The sequence below is a fragment of the Lynx rufus genome, unplaced genomic scaffold (genome assembly GCF_022079265.1).
Source record: "Lynx rufus isolate CCGP_SWC_20201006 ecotype Redwood Valley unplaced genomic scaffold, mLynRuf1.p SCAF_3, whole genome shotgun sequence".
Taxonomy (NCBI): domain Eukaryota; kingdom Metazoa; phylum Chordata; class Mammalia; order Carnivora; family Felidae; genus Lynx; species Lynx rufus.
The window spans coordinates 83168241-83188353 of record NW_025814845.1 but is presented as its reverse complement, the minus strand read 5'-3'; the positions used below and the strand labels follow the sequence as shown (position 1 = coordinate 83188353).

General features: G+C 34.2%; 1 protein-coding gene across 1 annotated transcript in view; it reads left to right on the top strand.

Moving 5' to 3' along the window:
• The window catches only part of SLC9B1 (solute carrier family 9 member B1), a 56683-nt gene that overhangs the window by 18947 nt on the left and 17623 nt on the right, over positions 1-20113 (top strand). Inside the window, exon 5 of the mRNA XM_047091425.1 lies at positions 3377-3504. Coding sequence (XP_046947381.1) covers positions 3377-3504 — 128 coding nt within the window. The remainder of the gene's footprint in view (positions 1-3376; positions 3505-20113) is intronic.

Here is a 20113-nt window from a genome sequence, read left to right as displayed (position 1 = left end):
TTCTGGCCATCATTATTACTGATATGAAGAGAAATCAGTGTGATGTAAGATCTCTATTAGAAATCATCTTTAGTTATTTTCATAGAGATAAATGTCCCTTGTACAGCATTTGTTTTGTTTGGGACCTGTGGCTTTTCTATGGATAACTATTTATTTTTCAGTTAATAGTAAACTTGTGGTGCTTGGGTGGCTCAGTTGGTTGTGTCTGACTCCTGATTTTGGCTCAGGTCATGATCTCACAGTTCATGAGATTCAGCCCCACATCGGCACAGAACCCGCTTGGGATTCCCTCTCTGACTCTCCCTCTTTCCTTGCCCCTACCCTGTTCTCTCTCTCTCAAAAATAAATAAATAAACTTTAAAAAATAAATAAAGGGTAAGGTCCACTCCTAAAAGGTTTTTACTTTTGTTTTGTTTTTCAAAGAGATTAAGAATTTCAGTAACATTTTTATTTAATGACTTTCTTCCCCCACAGATGTATGTTCCTGATTATCTGTGCATTATTGTAGAAGCTAATCTTTTAAAATATCACAATCTAGGAATCATAAATCTATTTGGGTTTTAAAAAGGTGACTCTTTTTTTTTTCAATATATGAAATTTATTGTCAAACTGGTTTCCATACAACACCCAGTGCTCATCCCAAAAGGTGCCCTCCTCAATACCCATCACCCACCCTCCCCTCCCTCCCACCCCCCATCAACCCTCAGTTTGTTCTCATTTTTTAACAGTCTCTTATGCTTTGGCTCTCTCCCACTCTAACCTCTTTTTTTTTTTTTTTTATTTCCTTCCCTTCCTCCATGGGTTTCCGTTAAGTTTCTCAGGATCCACATAAGAGTGAAAACATATGGTATCTGTCTTTCTCTGTATGGCTTATTTCACTTAGCATCACACTCTCCAGTTCCATCCATGTTGCTACAAAGGGCCATATTTCGTTCTTTCTCATTGCCACGTAGTACTCCATTGTGTATATAAACCACAATTTCTTTATCCATTCATCAGTTGATGGACATTTAGGCTCTTTCCATAATTTGGCTATTGTTGAGAGTGCTGCTATAAACATTGGGGTACAAGTGCCCCTGTGCATCAGTACTCCTGTATCCCTTGGGTAAATTCCTAGCAGTGCTATTGCTGGGTCAAAGGGTAGGTCTATTTTTAATTTTCTGAGGAACCTCCACACTGTTTTCCAGAGTGGCTGCACCAATTTGCATTCCCACCAACAATGCAAGAGGGTTCCCGTTTCTCCACATCCTCGCCAGCATCTATAGTCTCCTGATTTGTTCATTTTGGCCACTCTGACTGGCGTGAGGTGATATCTGAGTGTGGGTTTGATTTGTATTTCCCTGATGAGGAGCGACGCTGAACATCTTTTCATGTGCCTGTTGGCCATCCGGATGTCTTCTTTAGAGAAGTGTCTATTCATGTTTTCTGCCCATTTCTTCACTGGGTTATTTGTTTTTCGGGTGTGGAGTTTAGTGAGTTCTTTATAGATTTTGGATACTAGCCCTTTGTCCGATATGTCATTTGCAAATATCTTTTCCCATTCCGTTCGTTGCCTTTTAGTTTTGTTGGTTGTTTCCTTTGCTGTGCAGAAGCTTTTTATCTTCATAAGGTCCCAGTAGTTCATTTTTGCTTTTAATTCCCTTGCCTTTGGGGATGTGTCGAGTAAGAGATTGCTATGGCTGAGGTCAGAGAGGTCTTTTCCTGCTTTCTCCTCTAGGGTTTTGATGGTTTCCTGTCTCACATTCAGGTCCTTATCCATTTTGAGTTTATTTTTGTGAATGGTGTGAGAAAGTGGTCTAGTTTCAATCTTCTGCATGTTGCTGTCCAGTTCTCCCAGCACCATTTGTTAAAGAGACGGTCTTTTTTCCATTGGATGTTCTTTCCTGCTTTGTCAAAGATTAGTTGGCCATACGTTTGTGGGTCTAGTTCTGGGGTTTCTATTCTATTCCATTGGTCTATGTGTCTGTTTTTGTGCTGATACCATGCTGTCTTGATGATGACAGCTTTGTAGTAGAGGCTAAAGTCTGGGATTGTGATGCCTCCTGCTTTGGTCTTCTTCTTCAAAATTACTTCGGCTATTCGGAGCCTTTTGTGGTTCCATATGAATTTTAGGATTGCTTGTTCTAATTTCGAGAAGAATGCTGGTGCAATTTTGATTGGGATTGCATTGAATGTGTAGATAGCTTTGGGTAGTATTGACATTTTGACAATATTTATTCTTCCAATCCATGAGCACGGAATGTCTTTCCATTTCTTTATATCTTCTTCAATTACCTTCATAAGCTTTCTATAGTTTTCAGCATACAGATCTTTTACATCTTTGGTTAGATTTATTCCTAGGTATTTTATGCTTCTTGGTGCAATTGTGAATGGGATCAGTTTCTTTATTTGTCTTTCTGTTGCTTCATTGTTAGTGTATAAGAATGCAACTGATTTCTATACATTGATTTTGTATCCTGAAACTTTGCTGAATTCATGTATCAGTTCTAGCAGACTTTTGGTGGAGTCTATCGGGTTTTCCATGTACAATATCATGTCATCTGCAAAAAGCGAAAGCTTGACTTCATCTTTGCCAATTTTGATGCCTTTGATTTACTTTTGTTGTCTGATTGCTGATGCTAGAACTTCCAGCACTATGTTAAACAACAGCGGTGAGAGTGGGCATCCGTTTCGTGTTCCTGATCTCAGGGAAAAAGCTCTCAGTTTTTCCCCATTGAGGATGATGTTAGCTGTGGGCTTTTCATAAATGGCTTTTATAATGTTAAGTATGCTCCTTCTATCAAAAAGATGACTCTTCATGAATAAATATAACAGCTACTGAAACAACAAATGTATGAGTTTAGTGAAAATATCTCAAAAGCATAAAGACAGTGACAATTTATTATAAGCTCCAGTAGAAAATTTGAACCAATGAGAAAATTCTAAAGTTCTCCTTTTTAGTGAATTATGCTGTTTTTAAGTGATTTTTCTCTTTTGGCACATTGATATTTTCTATTATAATTATTAAATTAACCAAACAGGTCATTTCTAAAAGTTAACTGATGGAAATAAACCTATAGGTCATACTTTTATTATACTCTTTATAAGAAAGATTAAGGAAGGTAGAAATAGTTATTTAATTACAGAGAAATGGATGTTTTGAAACAATTTAGATACAACAGTATTTTATAAAATGCGAAATACTTTATATATAACCCAATCTGTGATGACATATAAAATGCGCTGTATTAGCATTTCAAGCCCAGTGAGACAATCTGGAAGATTTAGCTTAATAAAAGCTAATTACTTAAAAAAAAAAACTATCTCAAAATTTATTTAAATAACTTTCTTGTTCACCATTGTAAGTTGTCTAAATGTGACTATTTTTATATTTCAGGCTTTGAAGCATTTGAAGAGAGTTTGTTTAAGATTGGCTCTAGGTCCATGCCTCATAGAGGCATGTTCAACTGCTGTTATTTCCCACTTCCTTATGAATTTTCCCTGGCAATGGGGATTTCTTTTGGGGTAACTTTTTCTCATTTTTCTCTATGAAAATATTCGGTTAAGAATGCTTGGTTTGAAATTATCAAAATATTCAGAATATTATATAGACAAGCTTCTCATTAAACTTCTTTTCACAGTGGGGGTACCTGGATGACTCAGTTTAGCATCCCACTCTTGATTTTCGCTCAGGTCATGATCTTACGGTTTGAGTTCAAGCCCCACGTCGAGCACCTTGCTCACAGCATGGAGTCTGCTTGGGATTCTCTCTCTGCCCTTTCCCACCTCATGTTCTCTCTCTCTCTCTCAAAATAAATGAATAAATAAACTTTAAAAAAAAGTCATTTGGGGTACCTCAATGGCTCAGTTGGTTAAGGGTCCGACTCTTGATTTTGGCTCAGGTCATGATCTCATGGTTTGTGAATTCGAGCCCCACATTGGGCTCTCTGCTATTAGTATGGAGCCCCCTTGGGATCCTCTACCACCCTCCTCTCTGCCCCTCCCCTGCTCATGTGCTGTCTCTCTCAAATATAAATAAACATTAAAAAAATTCTTTTCACACTGGTAGAAAACCTTGGAAATGTGTTGGTCAGAAGCAGAGCCATATCCTAAATCTACCATATCCTTAGCAAACATGCAGTCCCTGAATGTTTAGTGCAAGATAATTCATCAATTTACTCCTTCTCTCCTATATCGTTTTCCATTTCTATGTTTTAACCCATCCAGTGGCCTCTTCCTTATAAATTGTATGTATATATTATATACATATATATGAGATTTTATATATAGATATTATAACAAAAACACTCTTTCCCTGTACCCAATGACTCATCTATTTTTACCCACTATCCATTTTCTCTTCATGTCCAAATTCCTCAAAACAATAGTCCATAATCACTCTCTCTAGATGCTCAACCCCTTTTCATTTTTCAATATAATTTACCTTTTGCCTCCATTTGAATGTAAAGTTCACCCATTATATACTTACTGCCAAATCCAATGGATTTTTTAAAATTTCTTTTTTATTATAAAAGTAATACCCAAATGCATTTTACTTTTGAAAAATTAGAACTTTACAGATAAAACTAAGAAGTCTTTTAACCATGCCTTCAAATCGTAGTGCCTATACCCGTACCCAAAGTAACAATTTTTATGAGTTTTATGTTATTATTCCATAGACCTTTAAAAATAACAGTCCAGACTTCTAAAGAATATATATATTATATATATATTTATATGAAAATAGATAAAATAATATTGTTTTTCCAAGGATTTATCTACTGTATACATATATAATATATAAATAATATCAAAGAGTGTATCACTTTGTTTGCGATTTTCTCTTTTTTACTCAACAGTATTCTTGAGATTTATACACTTAGAAATATGTAGCTCATTTGTTTAATTGTTGTATAGTGTTATATTGTATGATAATACCAGCTTTTACTTACAGTGTTCCAACAAATAGCATTTTGTTTGTCTCACTTTGCATAAATGTGAGTTTTCTTAGAATAGTTACCTAAGTTATGTGCATTTTCAGTTTTGATGGATACTATCAAAGTGCCTTTAACACGTACCAATTTGCCCTATCACCAGCAGGGTATGAAAATGACTGTTATTCTTTCAAATCCTTGCAAATTATAATATCAAGTCTTGATATTATCAAACTTTATGATATCTTCCAATCTGGTGAACAAAAATTGATTATTTCTTTGTTGTTTTAATATGCATGTATGTGATTATTAATGAGCTTCAGTATTTTTATATGAGCCTGTTCAGACCTTTTTCTATTTTTCTGTTGAGTTATTCTTTTCTTTCTTATTGATTATATCAATGCTTTGGTACAAGTATTGCAAATACATGTTCTAACATACCACTAGATATTTAACTTTGCTTATGATGACTTTTTTTTTAATCTAAAAAGGGTATTTTATTATTTCCAACAGATAGAAGAGCAAATACATAAAACCATTCCTTGACCTTGAAAATCAAAATGAAAAACCAGGGCATGGGGAGGAAGAATATAGGTGCTTTTGTTATAACAAAGGGCTTTTTTATGTAATCAAATTGATCAATACTTCTGTTTCTGTTTAATGCCTTTCTATGTGTCATTCAAAAGATCCTTTTTACCCATATATTTATGGTCATAAATATATTCTTCTATATATTATTATTATTACTTCTAAGTGCATTTAAAAAAATTCTTTTAAAACAGTAGAGTTTATTATGTGTGGGGATCTAGCTACATTCTTTTTCCACATAAATAGGTTGTTGCCTCAGCACCATTTATGGAAAAGTTCTTTCTTTTCCCCCTTGATTTGAAATGTTGATTTTGCCAAAGCATAAGAGACTGTTAAAAACTGAGAACAAACTGAGGGTTGATGGGGGGTGGGAGGGAGGGGAGGGTGGGTGATGGGTATTGAGGAGGGCACCTTTTGGGATGAGCACTGGGTGTTGTATGGAAACCAATTTGTCAATAAATTTCATATATATAAAAAAAAAAAAGAAATGTTGATTTTGTCATGTAACAAACCCCAGAGATTTGTGTTTTTTTATAATTTTTTTAATGTTTATTTTTTTGAGAGAGAGAGGACAAGAGTGTGAGCTGGGGAGGGGCAGAGAGAGAGGGAGACACAGAATCTGAAGAAGGCTCCAGGCTCTGAGCTGACAGCACAGAACTGCAAGATTGTGACCTAAGCCTAAGTGGGACACTTAACCGACTGAGACACCCAGACACCACAGAGATTTGTTTTTATACTTGTGTTCTGTTTTTCTTCCAATCCATTTTGTCTATTTCTTTGTCATTATTACATAGTTTTAACTATCTTGCCTTTACTAAAACAGTATCTTCATTTTTACATCGACTTGGTTTTTCATTCTAAGCTCTTATTCTCCCAAATGAATTTTAGAATCAGCTAGTCGAGTTCAATGAAGAATCCTGAGAATATTTTAATTGGCATAGCAACAAATTAATAAATTAATTTGGAGGAGAGATGACACATTTATAATATTGAAGAGTTTTTATCCATAAATATGCCATATCTCTCCATTATTTAGGTGTTATATTAAGTTCTATGTTTATAATTTTTAGAGAGATCTGGGTCTATCTTCATAGTTTTGTTCTTAGGTGTTTTATGTTTTTTATTGATGTTATTAATAGATTTTTCATAACATTTTCGAATTAGTTTTTGCAGATGTATAAGAAAACTACTGATTTTTAAAAATACATTTTATTGAGGTATAGTTCACATAGAATAAGCACTCATTTTTAGTGAACATCTCAATGAGTTTTTTTATAATGAGTTTTATAATTATATAGTATGTACTCTCTTATTTCTGGTTTCATATGGTCAGCAAGTTGTTTTTGAGATGCATCCATATTATTCATTCCATTTTATTGCAGAATATTATTTCATTGTATGAAATATACCACCCATTTTATTCATTCACTTGATGGATATTTAGATTATTTCCAATTTAGTTGTTACAAACAAAGCTGCTATGAACTTTTGCATTCAAGTCTTCATGAAGACATTTGTTTTCATTTGTTAGAGAAATGCCTAAGAGTAGATTTGCTAGATCATATGGTAAGATATTATTTAATTTTATTTTAGAAATGGGGTGCCGGGGCGCCTGGGTGGCACAGTCGGTTAAGCGTCCGACTTCAGCCAGGTCACGATCTCGCGGTCCGTGAGTTCGAGCCCTGCGTCGGGCTCTGGGCTGATGGCTCAGAGCCTGGAGCCTGTTTCCCATTCTGTGTCTCCCTCTCTCTCTGACCCTCCCCCGTTCATGCTCTGTCTCTCTCTGTCCCAAAAATAAATAAAACGTTGAAAAAAAAAATTAAAAAAAAAAAAAAAAAGAAATGGGGTGCCTAGCTGGCTCAGTCAGTAGAGCATGCTACTCTTGATCTCAGGGTTGTGAATTTGAGCCCATGTTGAGTGTAAAGATTACTTAAAAATAAGTAAATAAATAAACAGTGCCAAAAAATTTTCCTAAGTATTGTAGTATTTTACATTCCCACCAATAATGTATAAAATTCTAGGCCATCCACATCCTCTCCAATACTTCATAGTGTCTCCTTAATTGAAGATTTTTTAGTTGTATGTGTAGTGGTACAAAGTTATAGTTTTAGGCAAGGGAAACAGAAGCAAAAATAAACAATTGGGACTTCATCAAGATAAAAAAGCTTCTGCACAGCAAAGGAAACAATCAACAAAACTAAAAGGCAACCTTTGGAATGGGAGAATATATTTGCAAATGACATATCTGATAAAGGGTTTGTATCCAAAATATATAAAGAACATATAAAACTCAACACCCAAAAAACAAATAATCCAGTTAAAAAATGGGCAGAAGACATGAATAGACTTTTTCCAAAAATGGCTAAAAGACCAATGAAAAGATGCTTACTGTCACTCATCATCAGGGAAATACAAATCAAAACTACAGTGAGTTATCACCTCACACCCATCAGAATAGCTAAAATCAACAACACAAGAAACAATAGGTGTTGGCAAGGATACAGAGAAAAAAGAATCCTCGTGCACTGTTAGTGGGAATGAAAACTGGTACAACTACTGTGGAAAACAGTATGGGGCACACACACACATACACATATACAATGGAATATGAGCCATAAAAAAAGAATGAAATCTTGCCATGTGCAATGACATGGATGGAGCTAGAGAGTATTAATGTTAATTAAAATAAGTCAGAGAAAAACAGATACCATATGATTTCACTCATGTGGAACTTAAAAAACAAAACACGTGAACATGGGGGAAAAAAAGAGACAAACCATAAAAGAGACTGTTAACTATAGAGAACAAACTGAGGATTGATGAAGGGGGGAGTAGGTAAGGGGGTGGGTTAAATGCATGATGGGTTATGGAGGGTGTACTGGTAGTGATAAGCACAGAGCGCTGTATGTAAGTCATGAACTATTAAATTCTACACCTGAAACTAATATTCACTGTATGTTAACCAACTGGAATCTTAATAAAAACTTGAGAAAAACAATAAAGTTGTGGTTTTATAGTTTTTCATCAAATTTGGAATTTTTCAGCCGTTATTTCTTAAGTATTTTGCCCCTCTTTCTTATTCTAGAACTACAACTACACATGTGTTAGACTGCTTGATATTATTATGTAGGTCCCTGGTACTCTATTAACTTTTTTTACTCATGTTACTCTCTGTACTTAATTTTGCGTCTTTTTCCTCAGAATACATCTTTATTAGCATTTTGTTTATAGACCTAAGTATATTGGACTCTGTATAAAAATATGAGTTCTTTTATTCTTTAAATAGGCAAACATATGAAATTACATAAGATAACAGTATCTGATTTTATCAGAGCACTATTTGTTTAAGAGAAGGTGGCTTTTAATAGGTTACTACTAGAGTGCTTTATGTCCCTGTTAGGAAGTATATTTTGAGCATATTGCATTTTCTTTTTTGTACCTAATGGCTTTTCAATGATGGTGCCATAGATGATTTGCTTTTTTGTATATATAATTTGGGGTTTCAAATGTTGAATCATCAAAAAGCATTAAAAATTACCATTCTAAATCACCCCTCCGCCACCACCACCCCCCAAAAGAGAAAGAGCATTACCCTGGACCTAACTCATGTTTTGCTCCCTGTCTGTTGTTTCCATATTTGCCCTTTTCTGTTTGTTTTTGTTGTTTTGTTTTCATCATGTTAAGTGTATTCTTTAGTCCCCATCACCTATTTCACCCAGCCCCCCTTCCCACCTCCCCTCTGATAATCCATCAGTTTGCTCTCTGTTAAGAGTCTGTTTCTTGGTTTGTCTCTCTCTCTCTCTCTCTTCTTTGCTCATTTTTTGTTTGTTTGTTTCTTAAATTCCACATATGAGTGAGATCACATGGTATTGTCTTTCACTGGCTGAGTTATTTTGCTTAGCACTGTACTCTCTAGCTCTATCCATGTTGTTCCAAATGGCAAGATTTCATTCTTTTTTTATGGCTGAACAATATTTCATGTGTATATGTACACATACACATATATATGTATATATATCACATATATACATTTATGTGTATATGTATATATATCACATCTTTCTCCATTCATCTAATGATGGACATTTGGACTGCTTATACTTCATTTTGGATATATTCCACTGCTGTGTCTTCAAGTTCATTGATCTTTTCTTCTGCAGTGTTTAACCTTCTATCAATCCTATCCAGTGAATTTTTTTAATAATTTAATAATTTTTTAATATTTCATATATTGCATTTCTTTGGTCATAAGCCATCTTACATTTCTTTCCAGCTTTATTGAGATAATGATTCACATATAACATTTTGTAAGTTTAAGGTATACAACGTGTTGATTTGATACACTTATATATTGCAAAATGATTACCAACATAGCATTAGTTAACACCTCCATCTTATCACATACTTGCCTTTTTCTGTGTGTGTGATGAGAACTTTTAAGATCATCTCTCTTAGCAACTTTCAAGTATATAATACAGTATTATTAATTGTAATCACCATGCTGTACATTAGATCCCCAAAACTTACTTATCTTATAATTGCAAGTTTATACTCTTTTGACCAAAATTTCCCCATTTCCCCCATGTACCAGACCCTAGTAACCACCATTTTACTCTATTTCTATGAGTTCAGCTTTTTTAAATTCCACACATAAGTGAGATCATGCAGTATTTGTCTTTCTCTGTCTGACTTATTTCACTCAGCATAATGTCCTCAAGGTCCATCCATATTGTAAATGGCAGGATTTCTTTCTTTCTCATGGCTGAATACTTGTCCATTGGATATATATTGCACACATATATATACCATACACACATACACACACACATATACATACCACATCTTTATTCATGCATCCATTGACAGAAACTTAGGTTGTTTCCATCAGATACTACATTTTTTATTTCCAAAAGTTCCATTTGGTTCTTTATTCTGTCTGCTGCTTCCCGCCCCCCCCCCCCGCCCATTATGTTCATGTTTTCCTTTAGATTCTTAAGGAACATATTTATACGTTCCATATGTAACATATTTATAACAACTGTGACAATATATTAATCTACCAGTTCCCTCGTTGCTGTCATTTGTGGATCTATATGTATTAACTGATTTTTCCCCCTGTTGTAGGTTACATTATCCTACCTATTCATGTGATCCTACCTATTCATCTGATTCATAGTGATCAGATGCTGGGTTTTGTAGGTTTTACATTGTTGAAATCTGGATTTTGTAATTTTTCTTTAGAGTGTTAGACTTTGTCCTAGAAGGCAGCATTAAATTATTTGTGAGTTAGTTGATGCTTTCAAGTCTTGTTTTTAAGATCTTTTAGGGATTATCTAGAGTAGCCTTACTGTAGGGCTTCTAAGATGTGGCCCTTCTGAGTCTACTGAATGCCCTATGTGTTTGATGAGGTATCTCCACTCTAGTTGGTGGGAACCCAAAGGTTTTCCCAGTCTTCTGTGAGCTCTAGAAATTATTCATCTTACTGATGGTCAGTAATCTTTCTTTATGAGTTGTACTTGTCCACATTTGTGGGGTTTTACTCTATGCCTGCTCTCAGTAGTATTCAACCAAAGACAGGGAACCCTTCATGCCAATTTCTGGAAATTTCTTTATGTCTTTCCTTCCCTCAGGTACTCTGCTCTGAAAATTTTAGCTGCCTTGGCTTCCCTAGACTTTTTTCTCCTCAACTCAGCAAATTTGTTGGGCTTTGTTTGGTTTCTCTTCACCATAGCCTTGAAATTGTTCCCAAGCAGAAAACCTGGGCAATGGTGAAGTTTAATTCATTTGTTTCCCTCATTTGTAACAGTTCTGTACTGTCTGTTGTTCAGTGTCTGAAATTTTTTGTCTGGTTTTCCAGGTGCTTTCAGCAGGAGGGTAATTGCAGAACCTATATTCTTTTAGAGCTGTAAGCAGATGTCTTTCTTCTGATTTTTAAAGGTTGATTTTATATATGACTATCCTGATGAATGTTCATATCGGTACTTTTAGTTCTTATATAAACTTCCTGTCTTCAAATAATTAAACTTCTGTCACTTCCTTTACCAGTGTTTATACTGTTATCTCTATTTTACTGTGTTCAATTGAATATCCCATCAATGTGAATATTAGTAACGGAAAAAAATAGATATTTCTATTTTTAAAATAATTTTAATGAGAATTCTAATGCTTTGTTATTAATATGATGTTTACTGTAGGGTGTTAGTAGATGCGGTTTATTAGGTTAAGGAAAGTTTCCTGAATCTTGCTTGTCAAGAGGTTGCCTCTTAATAAAAAAAAAAATACTATCATTTTTTTTCCCTTCAATCTGACGTTATGAATTATACTGGTGGAGTTTCTTAATGCAGAACCATCCATACATTTACAGACTTGGTCAGCATTTTTATTCTTTTAATAAACTGATGTATTCAGTTTGCTCCTATTTAGGATCATAAGTGAAACTGAACTGTGGCTTATTTTCTTATGCTATCTTTGCCTTATTTCTATTTTTTCTACCCCCAACCCCTACCTATCTTTGCCTTATTTATGATCATGTTATTATTTTGCTATGACTGCCTCAAATCCCTTCATGTTGATACCTAGCATTTTAATGCAAGTTAAATAATCACTATAAATTTTCTTTTCTTTCATCTTAGTTTTTTTTTTCCTTTTAAAATAAAGATAAGTGTAGAAGTTACTAAGATATGTGAATATCCTTAATTTGTATTTCTGTTGCAACAACTTCTGGATTCATTTTTCCTCCCATTTGAGTACTTTCACCAAAATGATTGTGAACGTGGGTCTTTGTGTGACAAATCTTTTGAAGCTTTGTATGCTTGTGAATATTTCACAGTATTATAAAACCTTCATATTTGAATGACTATTGGACTGATCTTAAAATGTCCAAAATGGGGGCATCTGGACTGGCTGGTCAGTTTAGTTAGCAGAGCATGTGACTCTTGATCTTGGTGTCATGAGTTCAGGCCCCATGTTTGGCATAGAGATTACTGTTAAAAAAAAAAATCTTAAATAAATAAATGAATGAATAAATAAGTAAATATTCAAAATTATTTTCCTTGAACTTTAAAAAACTGTTCTGCTTTTTCCTTGTATCTAACCTTGCTATTGAAAAGTCTGGTGTTGGGGCGCCTGGGTGGCGCAGTCGGTTAAGTGTCCGACTTCAGCCAGGTCACGATCTCGCGGTCCGTGAGTTCGAGCCCCGCGTCGGGCTCTGGGCTGATGGCTCAGAGCCTGGAGCCTGTTTCCGATGCTGTGTCTCCCTCTCTCTCTGCCCCTCCCCCGTTCATGCTCTGTCTCTCTCTGTCCCAAAAATAAATAAACGTTGAAAAAAAAAAATTAAAAAAAAAAAAAAGAAAAGTCTGGTGTCAAACTAATTCTTATTCTTTTGTTGATAACCTTTCTCGCTGGATGTTTTTAGAATTTCCTGTTTTAATTTTCTTAAATATTACTATAAATTATTTAGATATGGGTTATTCTGTTTCTTGTGTGACCTTTTATTTAGATTTAAGGTCATTTGCCTTTAATTAAGGGAACTTTACTTTCATTATTTTTTTGAGTATGCCATCTTTTCTAATTTCATATATTTATCATTTATATAATGGCACATCTAGTGCTATTCTTTTTTTTAAGATTTTATTTTTAAGTAATCTCTACACTCAGCATATCCTTCTCACTCATTGTAATCCTTATCTATCTTGAATTCTACTTTGTCAGATATTAATATTTCTCTTCCTACTTTGTTGTGGGTACCCTATTTGGAATGAATTTCTCCATCCTTGAATTGTTAAACTTTTTATTGAAGTCTAACTCAGATACAGAAAGTGTAAAGTACATGAATGTACAGTTCCTTGAATACTTAAAAAGTGAATATTCATGTAACCATCACCCAAGTAAAGAAGTATAGCACTGCCAATACCCCAGAAGTGTCCTTATGCTCTCTCCTAATCACTTCTCTCCATCCTCTCCACAGATAACCACTATACTAATTTCTTACACTATAATTTGATTTGCATGTAGTTGTACTTTATGTAAATGAAACCATATAGTATATATTCTTTTGTGTCTGCTCTTTAACTCAACATTATATTTGAGATTCGTCCATGTTATTGTGTGTGAACATAGTTTACTTTCTTTTTTGTATAGTATATCATTGTATGAATATACTAGTTTATTTGTGCATTCTATTATCAGTGGGAATTTGCATTGTTCCTACTTGGGGTTATTATTACTAATGCTCTTACATTTTTGTAAATAACTCTTGGTACACGGTTTTCTAAAGGTGCTTAACTATGAGTTGAATTGTAGGTTCATGGGGTAACTATATGTTTAAAACTTTGGATTATGTCAAGATATTTTTTGAGAATTCCTAATTTACATTTCTACCAGTAGTATGTAAGAGTTCCTCTTATTCCAAACCCTGCCAACATTTGGAATCATCAGTCTTTTTTATTTGAAGCATTCATATGGGTATGTTGTGATATCTCATTGGGATTTTTATTTCTATTACCCTGATTTCTAATAAGGCTGAAGAGTACCTGTTATTTCCCATATTTCTAATGGGTCTTTGGTGGTTGTTTTTTTCTGATTTATTGGTAAGAGTTCAACATATTCTGATACTAGTCCTGTGTTAAATATGTTACAAATATTTTTTTTTCATTCATCAACTACCCATTCTCTCTTTTAATGGTAGAAATTCTTCATTTTAATGTAGCCCAATCTGTCATTCTTTTTCTTCATTCTTAGTACTTTTTGTTTAAGAAGTCATTCCATATTCAAAGTCATAAAGATATTCTGTATATTATTTTCTAGTAATTTTACTATTTTACCTTTCACATTTAAATCCATAATCTACCTTAAATTGATTTTTATGTCTAGTATGAGATAGGGTCAGGTTTCTTCTTTCTCCCCGCTTGTCTGCAGTCAACTTAGGGATATCCAAATGACCCAGCACAATGGATTTAAAAAGCCTCTTCTTCCAGTCACATTGCTCTATAGTGTAACCTGTGTCATAAATAATGTGTCCAGATAAGTATGGCTCTGTTTCTGGACTCTCTATTCTTAACCAATGGTCTATCTTCTGTGTTAATTACTATGGTTTTATAATAAGTCTTTATATCTTGTAGAACAAAACTCTCACTTTTGTGATCTCCAAATCACTTTTATGATTCATAACACTTCATATTTCCATACAAATTTAGAACCAGTTTGTCAATTTTTACCAAAAAATTCTGATTGAAATTGTATTGTTCTATCAATTAGGAGATGACTGATACCTTTATAATATTGAGTTATTCGATTCATGCTCATGGTCTTCCCCTCCATTTATTTAGGTATTCTCTAACTTTTCTTTTTAATTTTTTGATGTTTATTTTTTTAATATGAAATTTATTGTCAAATTGGTTTCCATACAATACCCAGTGCTCATCCCAACAGGTGCCCTCCTCAATGCCTATCACCCACTTTCCCCTCCCTCACACCCCCCATCAACCCTCAGTTTATTCTCAGTTTTTAAGAGTCTCATGGTTTGCCTCCCTCCCTCTCTAACTTTTTATTTTTCCCCTTCCCCTCCCGCATGGTCTTCTGTTAAGTTTCTCAGGAGCGTGAGCAGGGGAGGGGCAGAGAGAGAGAGGGAGACACAGAATTCGAAGCAGGCTCCACATCCTGAGCTGTCAGCACAGAGCACGGCCAGGGGCTCAAACTCACGAACTGAGAGATCATGACCTGAGCTGAAGTCAGATGCCCAACCAACTGAGTCACTGAGGCACCCCTGATTTTTCTTAATCAAGGTGTTTTTATTTCCTACATAGAGGTCCTGTATATATTTAATTAGATTTATTCCTAGGCATTTGATGGTTTTTGATATAATTATAAATAGTACTTTTACATTTTTAATAATATTTGTTACTGATATTTAGAAATATTATTTATTTTCCATATTGCTTTTGTCTCTAGCAACCTTGCTGTGCTCATCAATTCAAATTTATCTATAGGTTGCCTTGGTTTTTCTGCATGTACAGCTGTGTCATCTGTGAATAATGACAGTTGTACTTCTTTCTTTCCAATAAGTATACCATTTATTTTTCTTTCTTTATGGTATTTATTAGGCTGTTCAATATAATGATGATTAGAAGTGGTGATAGTAGACATCTTTGTCTTGATTCTGTATTTGTCATAAGTGTTTTGTAGCTACCCTTAATTAGATTAATGAAGTTTCCCTACATTCTTAGTTTGCTAAGTTTTTATTGTAATTGGGTGTCAAATTTTATCAAATAATTGTTTTGCTTCTATTGAAATACTATGAATTGTTAATTCTATTCTAGTGAATTATGTTGATTAATTTTCTAATGTAAACCAAATTTTCATTTATGAAATTGATTCAATTTATTCATCATACTTATAATTTTCAACTTTTTTGTACCATTTGTCTTAGGTATATTTCTTACTAACAACTCAGAAATAAATTTTTATTTTTTTTTTAATTTTTTTAAAAATGTTTTTCTTTATTTTTGAGAGAGAGACAGAGCACAAGTGGGGGAGGGGCAGAGAGAGAGGGAGACAGAATCAGAAGCAGGCTCCAGGCTGAGCTGTCAGCACAGAGCCCCATGCAGGACCCAAACTTGTGAACTGCGAGATCATGACCTGAGCTGAAGTTGGACACCTAACTGACTGAGCCACCCAGGCATCCCAGAACTAAATTTTTAAAATTCAGTCAGAAAAGCTATGTCTTAACAGGTCCGTCCAACCGATTCTTTGTAGGTCAATTTTGACTTAACCTTGCTTTTATTTCACCTTTTAAAATATTACACATTCCTGTAAGTTTTACTCTTTTTTCACTTTTCCTACTTTTTGTTGGATTACCAGCATTTTCTTTGTTACACTTTCATTTATTCCTTTAATATTTAGAAATTACAAACTCATTCTCCTAGTGATTACCTATAATTTTGTAAAAAGCATACTTAAAATTGTAGCATGTTTTCAGTTTTCTCCACTCCCTCATATATTTCCCCACCAGTTGATATAATCTAGAATTTTCGTCTAAGATTATTTATAAGTTTTCTTTACAATCAGTACTTCTATAGATTTAACAATGACTTTCACTGCTCATCATTATGTCTTGTGATTATAATTATAATAATATAATAATAATAATTAATATAATTATAATAGCAAACATTTATATAGTGCTTGCCATGTGTCAGGCACTTTGTGTAGTATTTGATAATTAATAATTTAATCTTCACATAGTCCTGGAAATAGGTATTATTATTATTACCATTTTTTTGTTTTGCATACAAACTGAGACAAAGAGATGTTACATGGTTTTCCTAACATCAGATGACTAAATAGATAGATCCAGAACTTTTACTATGTCTAGAGAATTTATTTTTTTAAGCAACTTTTCTAAATGTTTATTTTTATTTATTTTGAGAGAGAGAGCATAAGCAGGGGAAGGGCAGAAAAAGAGAGAGTGAGAGAGAGAGAGAGAGAGAGAGAGAGAGAGAGAGAGAGAATCCCAAGCAGGCTCCATGCAATCAGGCCAGAGCCTGATGCAAGGCTAGATCCCATGAGCCATGAGATCATGACCTGAGCCAAAATCAAGAGTTAGACATTCAACCAAACTGAGCCACCTCAGGTGTACCCTCCTTTTTTATTAAGAGTCTTTTTTTTGAGCCTTTATTCTTAATGTCTACACTATGCTGCCTATACTCTTTTATTTTTTTTAAACCCCTTTATTTTGTACTAAATATTTTTCCTGATGAGTTGATCTTCTAGTTCTTTTCAAACTGATCAGTGGATGATAAACTGAATCCTGGAATGTCTGAAAATAACTTCTGTGTGACTCAGTATTGAATTTTAGATTCAAAATTATTTTCCCTCAGTACTTTAAAGAGATCAGTGTTATCTCTTTGTATTAGTTTTGCCCATGAGGAATATTTTATCAAGCTAATTATTAATTTCTTTCCTAGGTAATCTAACCCAATCATTTTTTTTTTCCTTTGGAGGCTTGGTTTCCTGAATTTTTCCAATTAAAATCTTCTTGCTATACAAAGTACATTCCTTGGACAGCAACATTAGTATCACCTAAAAGCTTGTTAGAAATGTAGACTCCTGGGCCTTATCCCAGGCCTTTTGAAATTAATCTGCATTTTAATGAGATTCTTATGTTATTTGTTTTCATATTAAAGTTTTAAAAGAACAGTCTCAGATAAGTCTTTTTTCCTTAGTGAAATTTTTCAAATATGTACAAGAGTAGAGAGAATAATAACAAAATAACAAACGTCCAAATATCCTTAATTTAAACTTAATAGCCCCTAAGGAATCCTAAAGTAAATTACATGCATAATGGTATTTCACCCCTATATCCTATAGAATGCATTTCTAAAAGTTAACAGCATTTTTCTAACTAAATTAACAACAATCCCTTAATGTAATCAGATGAGTCTTAACATGTTCTACTCAATATTTGGTGTGATGTTTCAATCAGAGGAATATGTATCTATTTTTTTCCAGGTCTTGATTGTATCTTTTATCTTTCCTCAGTTCTCTTGTATTATGTCCTTTTGTAACTCCCTCCTCCATACCTATTAAGCCTTCTTTATACTTTTTATATGCTTACCTTTTTGCAGTACACACTGGAAAATTTTTCTCTGCACAGTTCTATAGCTTATTAAGTCACTCTTTAGCTATGTTTATACCTATGTTTTTTTAATTTGGAGAATATATTGTTAATTTCTAGGAACTATCATCAAAACTTTATGGATAGATGCAATATACTTTCATGATTCAGAGGATATTTATAGTTATTCTGACATCATGTTTTGGTTGCTTTCTTCCTAGTATATCTCTTTTCTCAGGTATAATTTTTTTTTCCACTTAATGAACGTGGTTCCTCAATTCAAAGTGATAGATTCCCCAAATATTTTGTAATACTTTAATGGGGGCTCATTTTTGTGTTTTACACTTCCTATTAACTTGTTATTGCTTTATCTATTGGCTTTTGCCTTCTTGCAGGGAATAGCCCAATAATGTTACCAAGCAAGGTGTCTAGAAGCTCAGGCTGAGATTAAGATTCTTATGCAGTAATGTACTGAGGGAGGTCTCAGTTGAAACTTCTGAGTGAAGAAAGCCAGATAGACTATGGGGTAAATCAGTGGTTCCTGAACTTTGCTGTACATTAAAATCACCTTGGGAGCTTTTGAAAATCCCAACAATCAGAAGAGTAATGTCAGCAAGATAGCAGAATACGAAGCCCCAGGCTCTTCTTCTCCCACTTATTGACTTAAAAACATAAGAACCAAATTACCTTTGTGAGAACTCCAGAAACCACTTGAGAGGTTGCACCATCCTGTCCAAGTGCAAGGTCAAGAAGAGACACATTGGAGTAGTTAAGACATTTCATTGTATTTACCCACCATACCTCATCCCCTCCTGCACAGCAGAGGAAATCAAGAGAAAACTCCCAACCCCTGGCTTATCCATCAGGAAGGAAAGAAAGAAGCTGGGACATGTGTCTACATTCTGGCATTTTGAGTCAAGGGACAGGTTTCTGTCTCACCTAACTCAGAGTGCTGGCAGAAAAAGAGTGGCACACTTTGGATACTGAGGCACATTGAAAACAAAGGTGAGTCCTGTGGGTTGCTCTAGCTCCTGAGATATTGCAGTACTGCAGACAGACATTAGGGGTGTTCTGGAGCAGAAAAAGGCTGGCAATAATGTACCCAACCCTGAGAAGATGCATCCCAGAAATGTTTGAGAGACCCCTAGAATCTCTAGCCGAGCTGATTTGTGAAGAACTTTCTCTAGTGAAAACAGTTCATAAAGACAGGAAGAAGTGACTGTTTTTTCAAGTATCCAAATGATGGCTCCAACAAAGGAATGAAATGAAACTCCAGAAATCAACCCTAAACAAATGGAAATGTATGAATTACCCAACAAATAATTCAAAATAACCATCATAAAGATGCTTAATGAGTTAAAAGAGAACACAGAAAATCTAAAATAAATCAGGTAAATGATGCATAAACAAAATGAGAATACCAACAAAGATGAAGAATCTGTAAAAAGCAAACAAAAATAAAAATTCTGGAGCTGTAGAATACATAACTAAATTGAAAATTTTACTAGAGAGGATCAAAATCACACTGTATCAAGCAGAAGAAAGAGCCTGTGAACTAAAAGATTGGTCACTTGAAATTACAAGTCAGAGAAGCAAAAAGCAAAAGAGAAGTGAAGAGATCCTAAGAGATTTAAGGGATACTATTAAATGGACTAATCTACACATTATGAGAGCTCCAGGAGAAGAGAGAGAGAGATGTTCAGAAAACCTACTTAAAGAAATAATTGCCAAAACTTCCAAATTTGAGTAAGGAAATAGATATACAAATTCAAGAAGCTCAAAGAATTTCCACTAGAATAAGACTAAAGAAACCCACACTGAGACACATACTCAAGCTGTCAAAAAATACATAAAGGGGAAAAAAGACAGAGAATCTTAAAGTGTCAAGAGAAAAGCAAGATCACCCATAAAATAAGATTTCTCAGCAGAAACCTTTTATACCAGAAGAGAATGAGATGATATATTCAAAATGCTGAAAGAAAAAACCTGCCAATCAAGA